Here is a 20,606-nt window from a genome sequence, read left to right as displayed (position 1 = left end):
ACATGACATGGAAATTTATATTAATCAATTAAGCCTCAATGTAAATTAGCTGTTCACCGTATGAATTATCTACCGTCAAACTTTTCTATAGCATCATCATTCGTCTCAATGTTTTTTAATGCCACAACGGAATATGATTATAGAGAATATATAATATAACCTAACATAACATGAAAGACCAGTTCATCAAAAACTTGTATGACTCTTGCTTTGTAATGCAAATCTCACAAACAACACCATCATACTCGGTATACCTAGTGTAATCCCATAAGTTGGTCAGAAAAGGGTAGAGTGTATGCTGACATTACAGAGATAAATAGACTATTTCTAATAAACCATAGGCTTAAATGAAATGCAAATATCACAAACAGCCATACAATCATAAAATATGAAAATTAACCACTAGAAAGTAACCATTCTATTACATTATTGTATGTCAATGCATTTTCAGATCCATTCAAACATCATTTGACATGAATGGAAAATACAGATGAGTTGAATTCTCTTATTGACAGAAGCTTAAAGGCAGAGTTGAGTAGCTTTATACACAGTTTACACTGGTGAATCAGCTTGAACTGGAAATTAGTTTCATATATCTTTCAATTATCATTTCAGGTGATAAATCAGTAAAATAACCTTTCTCTACATCCAAGCTTTCTTGAGATGCCAGTGTCTCAACATGGTTCTGGACGCGATCAGCTCCAATTTGGTTCGGTTCCAGAAGAATGCAAGCTATCTCAGTTGAGTCCTCACCATGAAACAGGCCTAGAGTTTGCACAGTTGGTAAGCCTCCACCTCGAGCACTCACTCTCTGAGCAATACGTCTAGCAACTGAGAGATCCGTGGACATAATTGGGATGTTGTACATTGCTACCCATTTATGAGCTCCAATCATCACGACACCTCTAGCACGAGATACCACCTCTGGACCTTCATCAGGTTTGATTGGTACCTGCTCTGGTTGAGCCCATCCTGCCCATTGGATGCCTCTGAAGTTAGGCCGGTAATAGCCTAGCTCCCTCCTTATGGTGTCCAGTGCTTTCCCCATTGGGTGAGCAGCAGCATATAAATAAACAGGTACTGTATTCAGAAGGCGAATCAAGAATTTAAAGTCAGAGGGTCAAGAACGCGTGCAATTTCATATATACACTTACTTTGAGCTCTAAAACCGGTTCGTTTTACATTTTCAAGTCAGTACAGCATATCACGTGATAGAAAAGAAGAAGTCATTTAAAGTTACAAACTTTTTACTAACCTTGAAACCGGTTTCCAATATCAGCTGCAACCTTTTTAGCAAGCCAAGAAGCTTCATCCAGTGAAGCTCGCGCCAATGGATGAATGAGAATGTCATCCACAACGCCAAGGCGAGGATGTGTGCCAGAGTGCTGCTCAAGGTTTATCGCGTCATAGGCTGCAGCAACCATGGCTACGACAGTTTGATGCAAGGGGCTATAAATGGGACAGCCTGTGCTGTCATGAATAACATATGATACAAGAGTATAGTTTACGCGGTTGTAATCCCGATCCGGAAATTTGTTAATGATGACTGTTTCCGGATCAAGTTTGGCAGCACGCTCAATAGGTTCAAGTGCTTCTCTGTTGCGTGATTCGGATATGTACAGCTTGCAGCAGAGCAGCATTGATTGTGTTACACTTTTCTTCTTGTCCTAACAAATAATGACACTAACATCAATTCAAGGTGATATGGTGAGTAGCACAATTAGGTTGACTATATGATTAACTCCTACTCAGAGGCGATTCTACAATTTGTAGAACGTGGCAATTGATCCCTACTCCCTACCTTCTAGGTAAATATATACATATCACGGGTTCACGTGCCCCATATTTTACCCTTAAATTCGCCCTTGCTCCTATTGAAATGGCATGGTTGAAATGCATCATTTTTTTCTTGTATTGTAGTTTTCATGTTATAGTTTTTTCACATGATTAGTTGTGATGGCTTGTGTGAGTCCACCATGAGCCAAGAGACCAGGTCCTTGACTTAGTACTAGTACTAGAACGGAGGGTAAACAACTACAAAAACAGTAAGTAAAGAACACACGATGTTTACATGGAAACCTCCTTGCTCAAAAGAGTGAAACCATGACCTACCAGAGTAGGAGGATTTCACCAACAACTTTACTAAAACACGAGCAATGTTTTGATTATAAACTCTTGTAATCCTAGGAATTAACCTCTTAATCCCTTCCCTCTCGTAACAACTCCATTACAAGACCTCAATGCAATAGCTTTATTGCACTCTAACTAAACCAACTAACTCTAATTGATACAAACTTCGTAAGGTAATGACACTCTAACATTTTACCCATATTGAGTCTCACTAATTTGACAAAAACTCCACAAAGATATACCTTTTCATTTAAGAATTCACTTATTTTAAGGACAATTTTAGAACATAGCAAAATCATCATATATTTCTCAAACTTCATGTCCAGTTAAACTATATCACATAATTGTGGTGGAGGTGGCCAAGAATATAATATTTGGAAAAATTATTTGGATGGATGCCTTTTATAAATAATTACGGATTTTAGCGATACTTTTTATTTATTACCATTTATAGCAATACTATGTTAAATCTGCAATATATATTAAAAGTGAATTATATATGCAATATATTATGTTTGTTTGGTAAGAAATTGACACATTGTATTACTAGTGTATTAAAATGTGTGAAAAATGTATTATCCATCAATAAAACTTGTATTATATGTGAATAATAATTTGTTCTTTGTAATATGTATTAAAAGTGATCAACTAAAAAAAAATGTTATTACTATAAATGGTAAATATTTTTTTAATATAGTATATTTATGTAAGTTACCCATATTTTATGGATAATTCAGCCCATTATTTTAAGGGATGTGATTGGGCTATTTGGATATTTTGAGGCCCAAATATTAAAGGTTCAGACAAACGAGAATCACGTGTCTCACAAAGATAGTTCTAGAAAGTGGACACGTGTGTTGTCCTTATTTTTATACTACTAGTATACACAAACAAAGAAAAATAAAATACAAAAATGCACAATGCTAGTACAATATAATGTGACTCATTGAGTAAATATCCAAAGAAATCTTATCCTTTAGCAAATTTTAAAATATACACATGGAATATACAAATTATAATGGACCAACAGAATAAAAAATAAAATGTGTGACTATGTTAGAGAAAACACACTTTTATTAGATAAAAAATAGTCACACATTTTAACACGATATCATAAAAGACAGAGATGCTAGGATTAAATCTCACTGCTACCCAAATTAATGTACTTGGCCCTATGAGATGGTTACAGACTTCAACATACTACACTGAGGAAAATCTTCAACATTCTACACAAAAATTGAGGAAAATTACAAAACAGCTGATTCAAACACCACGATTAAGTCAAAAAATATTAGCAAAACTGAAGAGAGCAAAATGAAAAGAGAAATTTTGCAGAATGAATGAAGAAATGTTTATAACTCTTTAAGAGGGAGAGTTCTTACCTTGCACTCTGAGTTGGAATCCATTTTTTTTCTTCTTAGTGCTTTTGTTTCTCTTGTATTTTTGTCTGTGTTTTGTTGATGATGAATTTAGTTTTTTTTTTTTGAGAAATGAATTGAGAGGAGGAAGGAAGGAAGGTGCTTTATATATAGTATACTATAGGAGGAGTCTATTTCATGGAGCTAATTGACTAAGCAATGATGGGGATACATTACAAATCAAATGTCACAATACCACTAATTGACCCTCAATCTTCGTGCTACTTTACGTGACACTATCTAATTAATGAAAACTTTTAAATTTGCAATTTATAAAATATTTTTTTAATTATTTGTATAGTTATAAATCATTAAAGACGATATTTTTTGAGAATTTTACATAAATTTTATGGTGTTAAAAGTTAATTACGTCATATTTCTACTCTTTTTAAAATTACAAAAAATTCTTAAATTTGGTGGAATCCGGACACATTCCAAAACGTTATGATACATCACATCCCGATTTCGGATACATCACTCAATATCCTGATACTTCGCGTCTCGATTTCGTATACATCATCCAACGTCCCGATACATCACGTAAGGTGATTTATCTGACTTATATGTCGCGTAAAGTGATATATCCGACCGATATATCACGTAAAGTTTTCTTTATTTTCATAAACATGTTTAAATGAGATAAACAAATTGAAGAGGAGAAAAAAAAAAACCTAATCCTAATTCCAATATCCAAACCTAATCCTAATTCCAACATCGAAACAACAGAAAAAAAAAAAAAACAGTTGGCCACACATGGTATGTTTATAGTTTCAGAAATAAAATAAAGTTGGTCACACATCATCTTTTGTTTTACGTGTTAGAAATCTGCTATCGTCTTATTTAAAAATTTAAATTATTTTAATTGAATAAATTTTATTTATTTATGTATCTATCGTTACGCGTGGTTTGGGTTAAGCACCTGATTTTTTTTGTTAATGAGTGACAAGGAATATTGAATGCATGTGTGATGTGACTACTAAATTAATGACGTTCCGCTTGTGTCAAAGTTGTTAATATTATTTCGTTTATTTTTATTTGTCATATTTTATTTTTCAAATGTCAAACTATATAGACTTTGATCAATATTTTAAGATAGATATTTTCATCATATTAGTGTGAGAAGAATTTTGTATAGTTTTCAAACAACTAAATAATTTTAAAATGTTGATTTGATCTAATTTAATTTAATTTTAAAAATTAGTCTACTTAATATAATTTTTAATAAGCGAAACGTAACCATTAAAAAAAAGGATGGGAGTGAGTGTTATTCAAGCAACAATTTTAATGTGAAATGGATGATTGAATTAGGGATATCTTAATTTTTTTTAAAATAAAAAAATTATGCGATACTTAATTTCACTTTCTGAGAATCAATTTAATTAATCTTTGAAGCTAAATTGAATATGATCAAATTTTTATTATAAAATAAAAATTTACATACTAAAAAATTATGTAAGAAATATAATAAAATATTGTTATTCTTCTCATATCAATATAATTGAAAGAATACATTTTAAAGATATTGTTCAAGCTTCACTTTATTTGAATCTAAAAAAGTAAAAAAAAAATATCCTAGAATTATTGGAACCGAAAAAATGATAAAGTTGTGTTACGTGGGTTTCTTTATCCGTTATGATTTTAAAAAAACAAGTTTTACCCTGCCCCATTGTCACCCTTGACAATATAATATAAATTAAAAGGTGTATAAGCGTTCTTTCTTCTCGATTATTGTTTGATCATTTTTGTTTAGGAATAAACTTTGCAGGATTAGAACTTTTTGTCAACCCCCCCTCCCCTTTTCCCCATACACACATAAAATAAAAATTAAAAAAATTAAAAAGAAATAGATCTCATTCTTATAAAATAATACACACTTTGGGGGGNGGGGGGGGGGGTTGGTTGCTTCTCAAACTAGAGTCAAGAGTATAAAANTGAATCTAAAAAAGTAAAAAAAAAATATCCTAGAATTATTGGAACCGAAAAAATGATAAAGTTGTGTTACGTGGGTTTCTTTATCCGTTATGATTTTAAAAAAACAAGTTTTACCCTGCCCCATTGTCACCCTTGACAATATAATATAAATTAAAAGGTGTATGAGCGTTCTTTCTTCTCGACTATTGTTTGATCATTTTTGTTTAGGAATAAACTTTGCTGGATTAGAACTTTTTGTCAACCCCCCCCCCCCCCCCNATAAAATAAAAATTAAAAAGAAATAGATCTCATTCTTATAAAATAATACACACTTTGGGGGGGGGGGGGTTGGTTGCTTCTCAAACAAGAGTCGAGTATAAAATAGGCTACTAAATTAATTTTGCATCCAGCTGCCCCTTTATTAATTAGTAATATTATTATTCAAGCAACAATTTAATTAAGAAATCCATGATTTAGGGCAGTCTAATAGTGTTTTTCAAATACGGATGGAAATTAAAATATTGAATACAACCAAAAACACGTACGTGAATCAATAACGTAATTAAGGACATTGAAAATTCCCTTTTCCATCTATTTTATTTGTCGATTGTTTGATTTGACACAATCCTAAAGAAACATAAATAAGTGATGATTCATTTATAGTCTTTTGAATTCTATAATCACACAATAGTTAATAAAGACAGACGGAGTGAGTATAAAAAAAGAAAAAAGAAAAAAGAATATAAATATAAAGATCATAGTCCCTTTTTTTTTCTTCAATAAATGGTAATCCATCAACTTTATTTATAGTTTTTTAATTCTACGATCACCCAATAATCTCAAAATCTCGATAAAAGATATTGTTGAAGAAAGTGAAGCCTCAATTTTCTGATATCAAGAATATGACAATTTGTAAATTGTAAACAAGGACAATAAGATATAAATGAATTGACAGTGTGACAAGGCAATGACTAGGACTAACTAGAAAACACATTATCTATCATTTATTCCAACCATTTTGTATTTAGCTTTATGACAAACTCATTTTCTATTGATATGAGAGTCGAAAACACATCTAAACTATTTATTTTTTAAATTTCACATCTAAACTATTGAGAGTGTGAGTTTCATATTTAAACTATCTTGTTTCTCAAACTAATAAGTGATAGTTTAGGTATGAAACTAAAAATAAAATAAAAATTTAGATGTGTTTTTGATACGTCTCTCTTTTCTATTACAAAAACCTCACCTTTTTCCACAGAAAGATATTTTTCATCAAGAAGGTACAATCAATCATATTAAATGAAGAACAATGCTATCTAGTTCTCAACAAGGTGTTACATCTTGTGTTTGTATTAAGAAATCCATGAAATTATGTATAAATATGTAATCGCGAGCCAGTAACTAAAACGAACTATGAATAGGTGGCTATTTCAAAATTCATAAAAGTCAAATACTAGCTCCACCGCTGGACTTCTTAAGATAGATGTCTTTATGTATATGGAGAGAATCCTTAAAACAATGAGCATTAAGATTACAAAATTGGATATACAATAAGAATGTTTCAGAAATGTAGTATGAGCACAATATTGTGTGCTATGACCAAATGTGAAAAAAAATATTCAAGATTTTACACAAACATATTATTGCTTAGTTCTGGAGGCTAGAGTTCAAGATCAAATGTTCCAAAAATCTTGGCAAAATGCGCGAAAAGAGAGAAGGAAAATAGGAACGATGGATAGAATAATTTTTTCCTATAGCTTCGCTAGTCAGAATGTTGAACTAGTTTCAAGTAACTTTCGATTATTTTTTCTTCTGAGAGATCGGTATAGTATCCTTTCCCCACAGAAATACCTTCTTCCCTAGCAAGTCGCTCAACTTCAAGCTGCACTTGGTTACCACCAATTCTAGCAGGTTCTAGTAAGTTGCAAGCAACCTCAATTGTCCCACCTCCGTGAGTTAACGCCATGGATTGAACTGATGGAAGTCCACCTCCTCTGCCACTGACTCTCTTTGCAATTTTACGAACAATGGATATGTCATTTGTGAAGACTGGAATGTTATAGTTGTCAACCCACCTTGTAGCTCCAATTGTAATAACACCTTTTGCTTGAGTCGCGTGAGCAGGACCCTCGTCAGGCTTTAGTTGCAACGTCTCTAATTTTGTCCCACCTATCCACTGGTTCTCACTTGAATTAGGATGGAAATATCCCAACTCCCTTCTGATTGAATCAAGTGACCTTCCCTCTTGCTGTGCTGCTCCATATAAGAAGGTTGGAACTGCAGTCTACGTTTAAGACCACTTTTAGTGACATTAAAATGGATAAAAAGCAGTAACAACTTTGACAACGTAAAGCACAACTTCATCCTATTACCATGAAATGGATTTGTCGACACATAGCAAAATGCAACAAACACACAAAGTAATTGTGTTCAAAGAACGTAAACAGCACTTAGTCAATGGCTATGATGGTAGGTATTAGAGGTTATCTCCACGATTTAGTAACGTCATGCTTAATATCAGATCTTCTCCAGGAGATACAAAAATGAAAAAGGAACTTGCCTTAAGCAATAGCTTTTGTATAATGATTTGATCCATCAAAGCTGGTCCAAATACATCGTCCACTAGATCTCAAGTTTATGTAGATCTCGGCATGTGATATGAGAGAAATGCAAACTAGCAATTATTTACAAACATCCCAAGTAGCACTCAACTAAAGGGTATGATGGTACACCTTTTTTTCTATGATGGCAAACTCCGTGTCCGTCATATTTTCTGGCTTCTTCTCCTTTCATTCTAGTGACATATCTTGAATTAGGATAGCCTCCATCATTGCCACATTCTAAAGTTTGCACTTCAGTACAAAATTCGAGCAAACACTCTAATTAATCCCAAAAACCTCACTCCAAAAAAAGGGTTCAAACAAGTGTTTCCCAACACTTACTCTCTTCCAAAATTACTCTTAATGGAAAGAAAGCAATGAAATGTTTTCATATGCTTCAACTAATGTCTAACTTTCCTATTTATAGAGATAAAATAGGTTTGTCGATATTATGGATGATGTCTTTGGAAGATACAAAATATTCAACATTTCAATGTGAATATATCAAATATTATGGCTTCCAAATCTTTGACAAATATAGTTGCCAAATCTTTGACAAATATAAATGCCAAATTTCCACATTTGTGGCTTCCAAATCTTTCACAAAAGAAAGATAAAATAACTTTCTTCAATTAAACAAAATGCCACATTACAAACCTCCACTTTGGCTTGAGTTTGGTGAATATAGTAAATTTGTTTCATTCTCTCTTCGAAGCCCATATGGGCTAAATTATTCTTCATAAATGTCAATCAAGTTCAAACAAAGCTTGAACTTGCTGACTGGAAGAGACTTCATGAACATGTCAGCAGGGTTGTCTCTTGTGTTAAATCATTCGGGAAACCATCTCTACTAATTATGAATTTTGGTGACTTGGGATCAGGATACCAGAGCGTGTATCCTTTCACCCCAGATGCATATCTAAGGAAAATACACTTGTTAGCCCTTGGCTCTAATTTATCATCATTCACATGCATGTACGCAAGACAACCAAAGATTTTCCTTCATCCGGGAAACCATTGGTGAAGGAAAGGTCTCTGGATAGAAGATTAACACAAGAGACAACCCTGTTGACATGTTCACGAAGAATTTATGAAGAATAATTTTGCCCATATGGGCTTCTGTGGAGAGAATGAAACAAATTTACTATATTCACCAAATTCAGGCTAAGGTGGAGATTTGTAATGTGACCTTTTGTTTGACTGAAGAAAATTATTTTATCTTTCTTTTGTGAAAGATTTGGAAGCCACAAATGTGAAAATTTGACAGCCATATTTGTCAAAGAATTGACAACTATATTTTTAAAAAATTTGGAAGCCATATATTTGATATATTCACATTGAAATGTTGAATATTTTGTATCTTCCAAAGACATCATCCATGACATCAACAAACCCATTTTATCTCTATAAATAGGAAAGTTAAACATTAGTTGAAACAAACCTTGAAGCATATGAAAACAATTCATTGCTTTCTTTCCTTGTCCTTCTATTAAGAGTAATTTTGTAAGAGTAAGTGTTGGGAAACACTTGTTTGAACCCTTTCTTTGGAGTGATTTTGTGAGGTTATTCTCTTTGGGTATTTGGGATTAATTAGAGTATTTACTCTAATTTTGTACTCTTGTTGATATAGTGAAATTGCTCCTCTCTGCATGTGGACTAGGCCACACCGACTAAACCACATTAAATTTGTGTCATTTTATTTGCTTTACTTTTATTATTATCAACTTACTATTGTCTTTGCTATTGTCATTATAACATTGTTTGGCTAAATTCTGCATTACCCGAGTTCTCAATCCTAACAAATTCGTATCAGAGTCAGATTTAATTAGATTGATTTCAGTAGCCAAAAATGACAGTAACGAAGACTTATGTTGAAAAATTTGACCAAAGTGCAAACTTCGGAATGTGGCAATTAAAGATGAAGGCTATCCTAATTCAAGATGACCTAGATATGACACTGAAAGGAAAGGAGAAGAAGCCAGAAAATACGACGGATACGAAGTTTGCTGTCATAGACAAAAAAGGCAAAATCAGGTATCATTTTAAACCTTTCAAATGAGGTTTTACGTGAAGTACCTGCAAAAACCACTACCAAAGGCATGTGGGAAAAACTAAAAACCTTGTATATGAAGAGGACAGTGGAAAACAGGCTTTACCTAAAGCAAAAGCTTTACACATTTCGTATGGTTGAAGGTACGTCTATACTCTCACATCTTGATGCATTTGATTCTATTCTTATGGATTTGAGTAATATCAATGCTTAAGTTAATGATGAGGATCAAGTTGTCTTATTACTTATTTCCTGACCCCAATCATTTAAGCATATTAGAGATACTATACTTTATGGAAAGGATAATATCTCTTGCAGGAAAATCAAATCTATCTTAAAATCAAAAGAACAGATAGATAGAGATATTATTGAGAAAGTAGTGTAACTCATGGGAAGGCCTAAATCAAGGTCAAAGTCCAGATACAGAAATCTGGTGCGCAAATATTGTCATAAGAAAGATCATATTATTTCTGAATGCTATAAGTTGAAAAACTAAGAAGAGCATAAGGAAAACAAAAATGAGCATCAAAATACTGACCCCGCTGAAGCAAGTGTAGCTGCTGATGAGTCTGACGGAACAATATTTTTAGCTACTAGTAGTAGTTTTAAATCTAACGATAAGTGGATTTTATATTCGGGTTGTTCTTATCATATGTGTCCCAAAAGGATTTATTTACCATATACGAATCTATTGGAGGTGGAGTTGTCTTGATGGGAAACAATGCTCCCTGCAAAGTTTTTGGTAAACGTACGATTCAATCAGAATGTACGATGGTGTGGTAAGAACTCTATATGTTCCTGACTTAAAGAAAAATCTCATCTCATTGGGCACTCTAGAATCTCTTGGGTGCAAATACACAGGTGAAGGCGAACTTATGAAAATATCTATAGGTGCCCTGGTGATAGTGAAAGCACACAGATCTGGTACGTTGTACACTTTGTTGGGATCCACTATTACATGTGTTGTTACAGTTCTGCCCAATCTGATTCCGACATCACCAAATTGTGGCATATGCGATTGGGGCATATGAGTGAGAAAGGTCTTTCCATCCTCAGTAAAAGAGGTCTTCTGTGTGGACAAAGTATCGGGAACATGGAGTTCTCCGAACACAGTGTGTTCGGGAAGCAGAAAAGAGTCAACTTTAAATCTCCAGCAATTCATCGAACAAAAGGTACTTTGGACTACAATTATTCAAATCTTTGGGGTCCTTCTCGTACCCCGTCAAAAGGTGGTGCCAGGTATATGTTAACTTTCTTGATGATTATTCAATAAAAGTTTGCGTTTATTTCCTGAAAAACAAAAGTGATGTTTTCTTAACTTTCAAACAAGGGAATTTTTTTTATTGAGAAACAAACAGGAAAACAGGTCAAGCGGCTTAGAACAGATAATGGCTTGCAGTTTTGTAATAATGAGCTCTTTCCAGGAGTACGAAACAAGACAATCTTGTGATAAGCCTATTGTTATTGTTAAATGATTTAATTGATTAATGGCAGTTATCTACAAGGTGTCAAAATTCATTTTCTACTAGATCTTAAGCTTATGTAGAGCTCTGCATGTAGTCTCGCACCATCTTTGCAGTGGTTTAATCGAAGTTTCAATAATGGCACTAATGATGGAATGCTAAAGAGAACCATACATATCAGCTATGCTTGCCTCACACTAGTCAGAAGTCAAAACATCTTAAAGGAAAGTTTATTGGCAAGAGATAAATTAACCTCTGGGAAACGTTGATTGAAATAATGATGTAGATCAAAGTGACACTACTTCAAGAAGGCCTTTCACAAGGAGTCAAGCTAAGGATCTTCAAGCATTGCAAGCTTTATGGATGAAGATGGAACCTTTGGAAGGCACCAACATGGAAGACTTGAAGATATTTAATATATTAAGTGCCCTACCATTTTAATTACCTTGTAATTTTAATGAAGGGCAATTGAGTCTTTCTTCACTATTTTAGTTTTAGTATAAATAGTAGATATTAGGGTTTCATAAGGAGTTTTTGACATGTTATGCCTCTTGTGAGAGTTTGGAAGCCCTTTGTTGAACTTCAACATTTTGTCCTAGAATTTGCAAGTAAGATTATTACTTTCTTGAGGATTCTAATAGATTAGGTGCTTTTATTTCCCAATTAAGTGGTGTTGTTGGTTAGTTTCACCATTACATCTCTTAGTTGTTTGAATTTAATTGTGTCTATCTCTTTTATCTAGCTTTTTCTATTTCTATTTTATTTTTATCTTCTTGTTTCACATCAAATAAGGTAATTGTTTTTGATGAAGATGAAATAAGGTAATTGAATTAAACTCTTCTATTACATTTTGAAAAACCATCAAGTAGAAGATTATCGTATGAATGAAAGCGAGCATGGAAGTGGTGAAGCACCTTCTTTACATCATATGGAAAATTGACTAATGAAGAATTGTGATTCACTTAACATAGAATAATCAGCTATAGGTACCAAACACCATCCCAGCAGTAGCTTTTTCTCATGTGTCTCTTCCAAATGTAAGAACTATATACCACTCAACAATCTGATTTCAAGTCCATAGCAGCATATATTAATCACAAATATAGGTCCATTAGTTTCACCTAGCCTTCCCTATTCAGTGTTTCAAAACTTATCTTCAATTTATATATAACTTTAAGCCTTCCGAATTCATGTGTAATTTCACTTGTGTTACAATTGCCATCTTTTTGAGCAGCCTTTAGAAAAATGAGTGAACTTTAGACCACAAAAAAAGTGAATTAGTGACCAATGCAACACTCCTAATGTGAACAAACAGCCATTTATTTGTCCTTTATCTTTATACCATTGAACAATGAACAAGCATAGATGAAACACGATCAATACCTCTCTATTATATCAACATTCAGAAATTAAAGACAAACAAACCTTAAAATTGACTATGGTTCTTCCATGGTTTCAAATCAAAACACAATAAGTATCCATGTTACTGATCTTCCTGTTAATGCAAAATAAAGACTCAATCCTTTTTAGAGCAATGTCACTTCCAAGGGGCATAAGTCAAGTGGGACTATAAAAATATTTGAAGGACTCACAACATTTTGGGTCAACTTGCACTCTCGACTAATTCCAGGGGTACATGCTAACTCCCACCAGCACAAGTACCCCCAACTATGTCCACCAAGCCGTACAGATGGAAAGAAATCACGTTTCTGCCTCCCCTAAAATTTGAACCTTCACACCTCATGATTCTCAACCCCACTTCATTGATCACTTGGATGCAACCTTGGGTGCCATAAAATTAATCTTACTACTAATGCAAAAATTCAATCTTTCTAGCTACAATAAATGCCAAACATACAATAAGCTTATCTATCTATGCAAAACAACAAGATTCAATCTTTTGTAGCTACAATATGTGTACAGAGTTAGTACGCGTGAAATTAGTCAACATGCACACAAGCTAGTCCATACACCACAATTATGAAAAAAAAAAGAAAAACATCATTTATAAGGGGTATGTGTAGATATCACTAAAAATATAAAAAACAAACCTTTAAGATTAGAACCAACTTCAAATGCCAAAGACTTAGCAGTGTCAGCAACCAGGTCCAAAGAAGTTGTACCCAAAGGGTGGAAACAGATATGGTCCACAACCCCAAGCCTAGGATGAGTTCCACAATGTTCTTGGAGATCAATTGTCTCAAATGCAGCTTTCACCATAGCAAAAGATGCATTCTTTAAGGGTAAGGAACAAGACCCAGATGAAGAATTGGGAGAAATTTTGGAAACAAGGGTATATCCAACTCTGTTGTAAATCTCATCTTCAAATTTGTTGATAATGGGGGATTCTGGAAACAATTTGACAGCTTTTTCAATTGATTCAAGAGCTCCCCTGTTTCTGCTTTCTGATATGTACACTTTGCAACAAGCCAACATCAATTTTAGCATTTTCTTGTTCTTGAGATAAAAAATTTTTGGTTGAGTGTAGGAAGAAATTGATTATGTAACATTCATTTCTACACCACATGAACAATTTTGAGATTATTTGGAGTTTGGGCCAGTGATCTATGTTATCAATTGGGCTTCAATAGTTGTCCAAGTCCATCCTTTTTTGAAGCCCATCTTGTAAATGTTAATTTGAAATTTGAAAAATTAGTTGAGTTAGTACTTTTTTAATAAATAATTACTAGTTTTAGTGATATTTTATTTATTACCATTTATAGAAATACATAACAATAATACGATAAATATGCACTATGTATTACACGTGATTTGTGCATGCAATATCTGTATATTATGCTTGTTTAGTAAAAAATTGACACAATGTATTATAAGTGTATTAAAATGTGTGATAAATGTATTTACATCAATAATACTTGTATTATATGTGTTTTTTAATAATTGTTCTAGTGAAAAAAAATGTTATTACTATAAATGGTAAATATGTTCTTAATATAACATATTTATGTAAGTTTCTAGTTTCCCTATATCGGAAGAAATGTGCATATAGACGAATTAACAATTTCAGCTTCAAAACTATTCAACATTAATTTTTTTTGTCCAAAATATTCCTAGCTATTGGAGTTTGAAACTTTTACATGTGATAATCTAATACAATGTATTGGAATTAAAAAATCTGTAAGTTTGAAATACGTAGTTCAAACTCCAAAAAAATTCATAGAGCTTGAATTGTCTTGCCTCTCTTGGAGTTTGAACTATACATTTGAAACTCCAATATATTGTGCTCGAGTTTTTTCAAAGTTGAAGCTAGATTTTTTTTTCAAAATTTTATTTTTACTTTAAAAATCATTTTGAATAATTGCTAAATATTAATAAGCGATCCAAAAACTAGCCATACTAACTAGTAGCTTTTACCTTTTTGTCATGAGCAACGTATGGACACTTTGTATACGATAGGGGTCAATTCGTTTGGGGTTGTAACAACAATAATATATTCATTATAATTTCATAAGTGGAGTCTGAAAAGCGTGAATTACAGATAAGAATTCTTAATAATTTTTAAGTTTAGGTGCAGAATAGTTCTATGGATTTATTCTTAAGAGTGAAGCTAGGCTTTTGTATCAGATCTGTTTGGTTCTACTCAATCATACTGCAATTACATAATGCTTATTAATAAAGGGTCAAACAACATAATTGAGATTGATTGCTTGTTGCTAAATATAAGGCCAAACCTTTTGACCTATAGCTCACTGCAAAAATACTAAGGAAGGATTATGGATACTTGAAAATACGCGCAAAAGTTTATTCAATTTTTGAATTCAAAGTGTCTAATAAGAACACTTTATCATGTGTTCAGATGCTCAATTGGAACAAGTGATAGTTCAAGTTTCTAAATAAAATTTACTGACAAGTTTGAGAGGTGGTCAATGTATTAAGCGTAATATATATCTCAAAGATACATGTTATGCAACGGACATAAACATTCGACAACTTGTTTGGGATTGAAACATGATTATTATATTCGGTCTCTTACGTGCACATCAAATAAATTACCAGAAAATTACAAGTTTTCCCATCTTTTCACTCTTTCACATCTTGGAGAGACGAAACTTTGTACAGAGTAAAAACAACTGCTTTGCCTGCTTTGCGTGGCTTCAAATAGGAAAATCTAGCCAATTCCACAACAACGACATACCCAAGTGTAATCCCACAAGTGAGACTTGAGTATGGTATAATAATTCCAATGTAATCTCGCAAGTGAGACCTGAGAAGGGTAGAGTGTAAGCAAACCTTACTCCTACTTTGAGGGATAGAGAAGTTGTTTCTGATAGACCCTCGGCTTGAGGAAAAAGAAAAAGCGGAAGTAAAGATGTCATAGAAAAATACTATAGGAAGCATGACAAAGCATTCTCGAGAAAGGAGCAGCAACTACAAATAAAAAATTTAAGAAAATTGTACAGTCAACATGCCATGCACATGTATCCTTCAAACTCTCCTCTACTCTTCCTTAGCTCCTTATAGATCAGAACTACAAATTTATGTGTCTCTTCTGCATGTAGAGAGAGAGAGAAAGAGGAAGCAGTTTGAGAACCATTTTGAGATGACAAGCAGCACTCAAGCTGTGAAACATTAATCTAAATTTACTAAAGACAGCCAAGTGAGGCCATTCTTGTTAGGTTATCCACAACTCTTTACACATCTTCTGGACATAAGATAAAGCAAAAGCATGAAAAGGAACCTGCACAGTCAAAACACTGGAAGATCATATGGAGTTCTGCTGCTGCTCGCATTTGGTGCTGCCGTATTTGGAATTATGACTCTCCACAAGCTCAGGGACAGGCGCATCTGCAACCTCTTTGTCAAGGAGAAAGAACGTGAACTCGATGGCCTTAAACTCCTCTTGCAGGTTCCTCTCTCTCCTCTCTGTGTGTCTGTGTGCACTGAATGAAAAAAAGAAATCTTGTCCATGGCTAACATCTATTTACATGCAAAATCAGGAAACAATACTTCCCACTAGACTTCTGTTGTTAGACTTATTTTGATAAAGTATGCCAGGAATTAGACTTGAAACCATATCTGCCTCTACAACGAACATCTAACTGAAAGAGTACATGTTGCTTAACGGGGTTAAAAAAAACGGTTTTATACAACAATTTTCTGGTAAAATCTGATGTTAAATCAGATCAGGTGACAAATATCACAGACCCTGGATGTTAAATCAATCATTGAATGAACAAAAGTGCATTTTAATTTCATAAAAGGGAAAAGATGGATGATAAATTTGTAAATCTACTGTGTTAAGCAGCTAATTGTACAAAGTAATCTATGATCAGTAGAGTTTTTCAATGAGACTAATAACAATAGTCTTTATCTTCTGCCATTAGCATAATTTTGTGTTTATTATGCTACCCAAGCTAACATTATTTGTCACCTGTGACAGAAAGAAAGAGAAAAGGCAAAAGAAACCAGAAGGCAAATGGAGGACATGAAATCCAATATATACTGGCTTGGAATGCAGAAAACAGATCTTGACAGTAGGATATCAGAGATGAAGTCAACGATCTCTTCCCTTAAAGAAGAACAAAGAACAATTGAAGTTGCTCTTGAGGAAAAGCAGAGTGAGATTAAGATGCTTAGGGAAAAACAGATGGAAACAAAGTCCGATGATTCCCAGGTTACACTACTTTCTGAAACTTTGAGACAGAAAGAGGCTGAAATTGAGGATTTAAAACACCGTCTTGAATTTTCACCAACAAAGGTCTTGTCAGTAAGTGCAGATGACCCATCAAATCCAGCAACAAATTTCACCACCGAGGCTGCTGGAAGAAGAAGCAACAGTCGAAGAAGAAGTGGAGAATTGCACGAATCCATCAAAATAGAAGACCAGGAAAATTCAGTAAAAGAGACAGACAGCAAGGCCAATGAAGCTACCCATTACAAAAAGAAGGAAGTCACTGGAGAAGGTGAAAACACGGGAAAAACTGGGGAGAGATTTGACAACGTGAAACGGAAAGCTGCATACGAGCAGTCTAAGCAGCTGGAAACTTCTCAAAAAGATGTTCCAAGCAGCAACACCACCATTTTTCAAACTAATAAAGGCCAAATACAAAACACTGACAATCATAAGAATAAGGAAGAATCTTACCTAGATGAGAAAACGTACACCAGTGACAATGCATCTAAGGAAAATGAGCATGATAGAAATCAAGTGCAAAAGCAAAACTATGACGTTGGAACGAACGACAAAGGAGTGACTAAGATAGAAATGCAAAAGAATTCAAACAGCAGAGGAACATCAAGAGTGAGCAAGGACCACATGAGAACCACAAGAGGGAAGAGACGGCAAATAATTGCTAAGCGCCAAGTAGATGAAAGTGGCATGCATCTTGAAAGTCGTGGAATTGCAAGCATGAGAAACAGAAAATTCTTGAAAGTAAGAATGGGAACTGAAAGGGTTGCGAGGGTTAGAGGCAGCATACTGGAAATAAGGGACCATCAGAAAGACAATGACATGGGCGTGGACATGAGGAAGAAATCTGACGAGGAAGATTACGGGATAGAAATGACCAAAAAAATTCAACAAGGTGAAGATTCAGCATTACAAAACAATAACCAGATAAGGTCAGAACAAGGAGCAAATCCAGATACAGGGAGACACAGAATGCAAGATGTTGGCACAAATCATGATGATAGTTCACCTGGTAAGACACTGCCAAACCCTAACAATTTTGCAGATGCAGAGGAAGGGAACCAAGAAGTCATGAATCATGACATGACTCAGAAGATTGAGAAAGAGCAGGAAAGAGAAGTCAGCAACAAAGAGACTGAGCTGCTCCAGAGTTCTCAAGAAGAAGGGTCCGCAAATACACCTCTTTCAAAGAAGAGTAGCATCTCAGAAGAGGCCAGAAATAAAAAAGCAGATGAAGTAGTACAATCAGAGGAAATAATCAGCACCATCAGAGAAGATACAGAGCCAAGGCAAGCTCAAAATCTTTCAAATTCTTCTGAACATGTGACAATTGCTGAAAGGGATGTCAAAGAAGATGACAACCAAGAGGTTGACTATTATCAGGAACCAAAAGAAGCGGAAGATCATTCTGGAGGATCACAAGATGCCAGAAATCAAAAACCAGATAACACTGCACGAACGGAAGGAGAAACCGACAGAGTCAGAGAAGATAGAGACCAAAAGCATGCGCTCAATCTTCATTATCCTTCTAACCATGTAAAAACTGCTGAAAGGGATTTAAGAGACGATTACCTTGAAGTTGAGAATGATAAGAACACAGAAGAAGAGGCAGGCAATACGACAGGCTCTGCTGCCAGCTTGTGAGAGGAGGGAGAAGATGGGGACCACAACGATGAGGTCTGAATTTTAGTCTAACAGCAGTGCAAGAAAGTGTTATCATTATGCTCCATTTAGATCACTGAAAGTATTCATAACTAAGCTAGCTTAGGGAAATACTTCCATTTCTATCCCCAGATGTTAAGTTTAGGCATTTGTTGCTTCCATTCACTAATTACTTTATGTCTTTTCTAAACAACTCAATGTCCCCAGCCCAGCCCCTCTGATCAAAACCACATACACACAAAAAAGAACTCATGCCCTTAAATAGATATTGGAAAAGGAAAATCAGAAAAGTATAACCAGGTACTATAAAATAGAGCAAAGGAAAAAGGAAGCCTCCTCATGTTCACTGGGTAAAGGCAAAATCGAGGCATTTAACTTTTAGCCCCATGGTTTTGGAAGACAAGTAAATGGTAAGAATACAGATTGAAACTAAAACACCCTTACGAATGTCTCATCACTGTCATTAGATATTCACAGATTGCATGATATTCAAACTACGGGCTCTGAAATGAAATTTAGACACTGCATAAGCAAGACGAAGATATCCAAGAGAAGTGAATGGGCAGAATCATTTCGTATATTGTTATAATATTAGGAGAACTGCACTGTACTGGTGAGCCAACCAAGTTTTGTCTATGAGTAACTAGCTCAAGAACTCTAATTGTCATTTATAACAACAGGATGAAGCCAATACAAAGAAAAGAAAGGAACTTATGTCATGTCCACCAATTGGATTATTAGAGAGAAACTTTGAGACCTAGGACTTGAAAAATTCTCAACCATGGGATAACGCCCTGTGAATTCACACCTTACTGAGCTGCTTGCACCAATGTCTGCAAAAATAAGAAATAAATACGAAGTGTATGTCATTACTCACGATCAAAGAAGGTTCCCCTTCCTAGGAAAGAAAGAAGGATTTACAAATGAATTGATTACTTTTCAGCATATACTTGCTTTCACAAAAAATAGGCAGCAACTATTAATGCTCCACACCCATCCCCACCCCCGAAAAAGGCATATTATACTCTCCGTCCCAATTGATAGCACACTCATTCTAATTTGTGTACTAATACCATTCTACTAATATCAGTACCTTGTACTCCTGTCACAAGTTTCAAAAAATCAAATTCATTTTACAAATCAAATTTGAATTATGATGCCAGTTCTTTTAATAATCAAACTAACTTTCTTACCACTTCCACTTTAATATTTTCTTCAACTAATATATATTACAATACTCAAATTATGTCTTAGATTCTGCATTTAGCAAATGTGCGACATAATACAACTTCAATCATATAGTGTGACATAAAATATGACCGAGGTACCAGCAACATGTCACGACCCAAACTAGAGAAGGCGTGATTAGCACTCGACACCTTAAGCAATCGAGTTGCCCACATAAACATACCAACTGACTCAACTGAGGGCTTAGAAGGTCGGGCAGCATAACATCTAAAATACTATGACTGGACCCTTAAGGTCATAACCTGAATATCGGTAAGTCATATAGACGAAGGTAGACAAGCCAAAGATAATAAGGTACTAGCTAGCCGACAAGGCTACAATGAAGATATACACACATACATACATATCTATACATGCCAAGCCTATGTGGCTGGAAACTGGAAGCTTCAGAAAGAAACCCAGAATACTGTGTCCACAATAGCCTCTATAAGTGACATAAGCACTGGTCGGGACAAGGCCCCATTATACCCA

The 20,606-nt window shown here is 34.3% G+C and overlaps 3 protein-coding genes across 3 annotated transcripts; 1 reads left to right on the top strand and 2 right to left on the bottom strand.

Moving 5' to 3' along the window:
* Positions 1-395: 395 nt before the first annotated feature.
* On the bottom strand, positions 396-3,664 carry LOC125876118 (uncharacterized). Its single transcript, XM_049557234.1, has 3 exons — positions 3,513-3,664; positions 1,256-1,667; positions 396-1,080 (listed from the first exon to the last, which is right to left on the bottom strand). The coding sequence occupies exons 1-3, from the start codon at positions 3,534-3,536 to the stop codon at positions 566-568; spliced, it is 951 nt and encodes a 316-aa protein (XP_049413191.1). The 5' UTR covers positions 3,537-3,664; the 3' UTR covers positions 396-565.
* A 3,296-nt stretch (positions 3,665-6,960) lies between these two features.
* LOC125876119 (uncharacterized) lies at positions 6,961-14,094 on the bottom strand. The gene is made up of 2 exons (XM_049557235.1): positions 13,627-14,094; positions 6,961-7,739 (listed from the first exon to the last, which is right to left on the bottom strand). The coding sequence occupies exons 1-2, from the start codon at positions 14,021-14,023 to the stop codon at positions 7,225-7,227; spliced, it is 912 nt and encodes a 303-aa protein (XP_049413192.1). The 5' UTR covers positions 14,024-14,094; the 3' UTR covers positions 6,961-7,224.
* Positions 14,095-16,037: 1,943 nt separating this feature from the next.
* On the top strand, positions 16,038-19,024 carry LOC125876126 (uncharacterized). The gene is made up of 2 exons (XM_049557244.1): positions 16,038-16,442; positions 16,977-19,024. The coding sequence occupies exons 1-2, from the start codon at positions 16,263-16,265 to the stop codon at positions 18,867-18,869; spliced, it is 2,073 nt and encodes a 690-aa protein (XP_049413201.1). The 5' UTR covers positions 16,038-16,262; the 3' UTR covers positions 18,870-19,024.
* The last annotated feature ends 1,582 nt before the right edge of the window (positions 19,025-20,606 follow it).

This window comes from Solanum stenotomum, chromosome 9, assembly GCF_019186545.1.
Source record: "Solanum stenotomum isolate F172 chromosome 9, ASM1918654v1, whole genome shotgun sequence".
NCBI lineage: Eukaryota > Viridiplantae > Streptophyta > Magnoliopsida > Solanales > Solanaceae > Solanum > Solanum stenotomum.
The sequence above is the reverse complement of the archived record's forward strand: the minus strand, read 5'-3'. Positions and strand labels throughout refer to the sequence as shown.

Bases quoted from the DNA above. Each gene is read 5' to 3' on its own strand.
- LOC125876118 (XM_049557234.1), bottom strand. From the start codon at position 3,536: ATGGATTCCAACTCAGAGTGCAAG. The intron at 1,668-3,512 runs GTAAGAACTCTC...ATTATTTGTTAG, and splicing joins ATTCCAACTCAGAGTGCAAG to GACAAGAAGAAAAGTGTAAC. The intron at 1,081-1,255 runs GTTAGTAAAAAG...TTCTGAATACAG, and splicing joins TATTGGAAACCGGTTTCAAG to TACCTGTTTATTTATATGCT.
- LOC125876119 (XM_049557235.1), bottom strand. From the start codon at position 14,023: ATGCTAAAATTGATGTTGGCTTGTTGCAAAGTGTACATATCAGAAAGC. The intron at 7,740-13,626 runs GTTTGTTTTTTA...CGTAGACTGCAG, and splicing joins AGTTGGTTCTAATCTTAAAG to TTCCAACCTTCTTATATGGA.
- LOC125876126 (XM_049557244.1), top strand. From the start codon at position 16,263: ATGAAAAGGAACCTGCACAGTCAAAACACTGGAAGATCATATGGAGTT. The intron at 16,443-16,976 runs GTTCCTCTCTCT...CACCTGTGACAG, and splicing joins GCCTTAAACTCCTCTTGCAG to AAAGAAAGAGAAAAGGCAAA.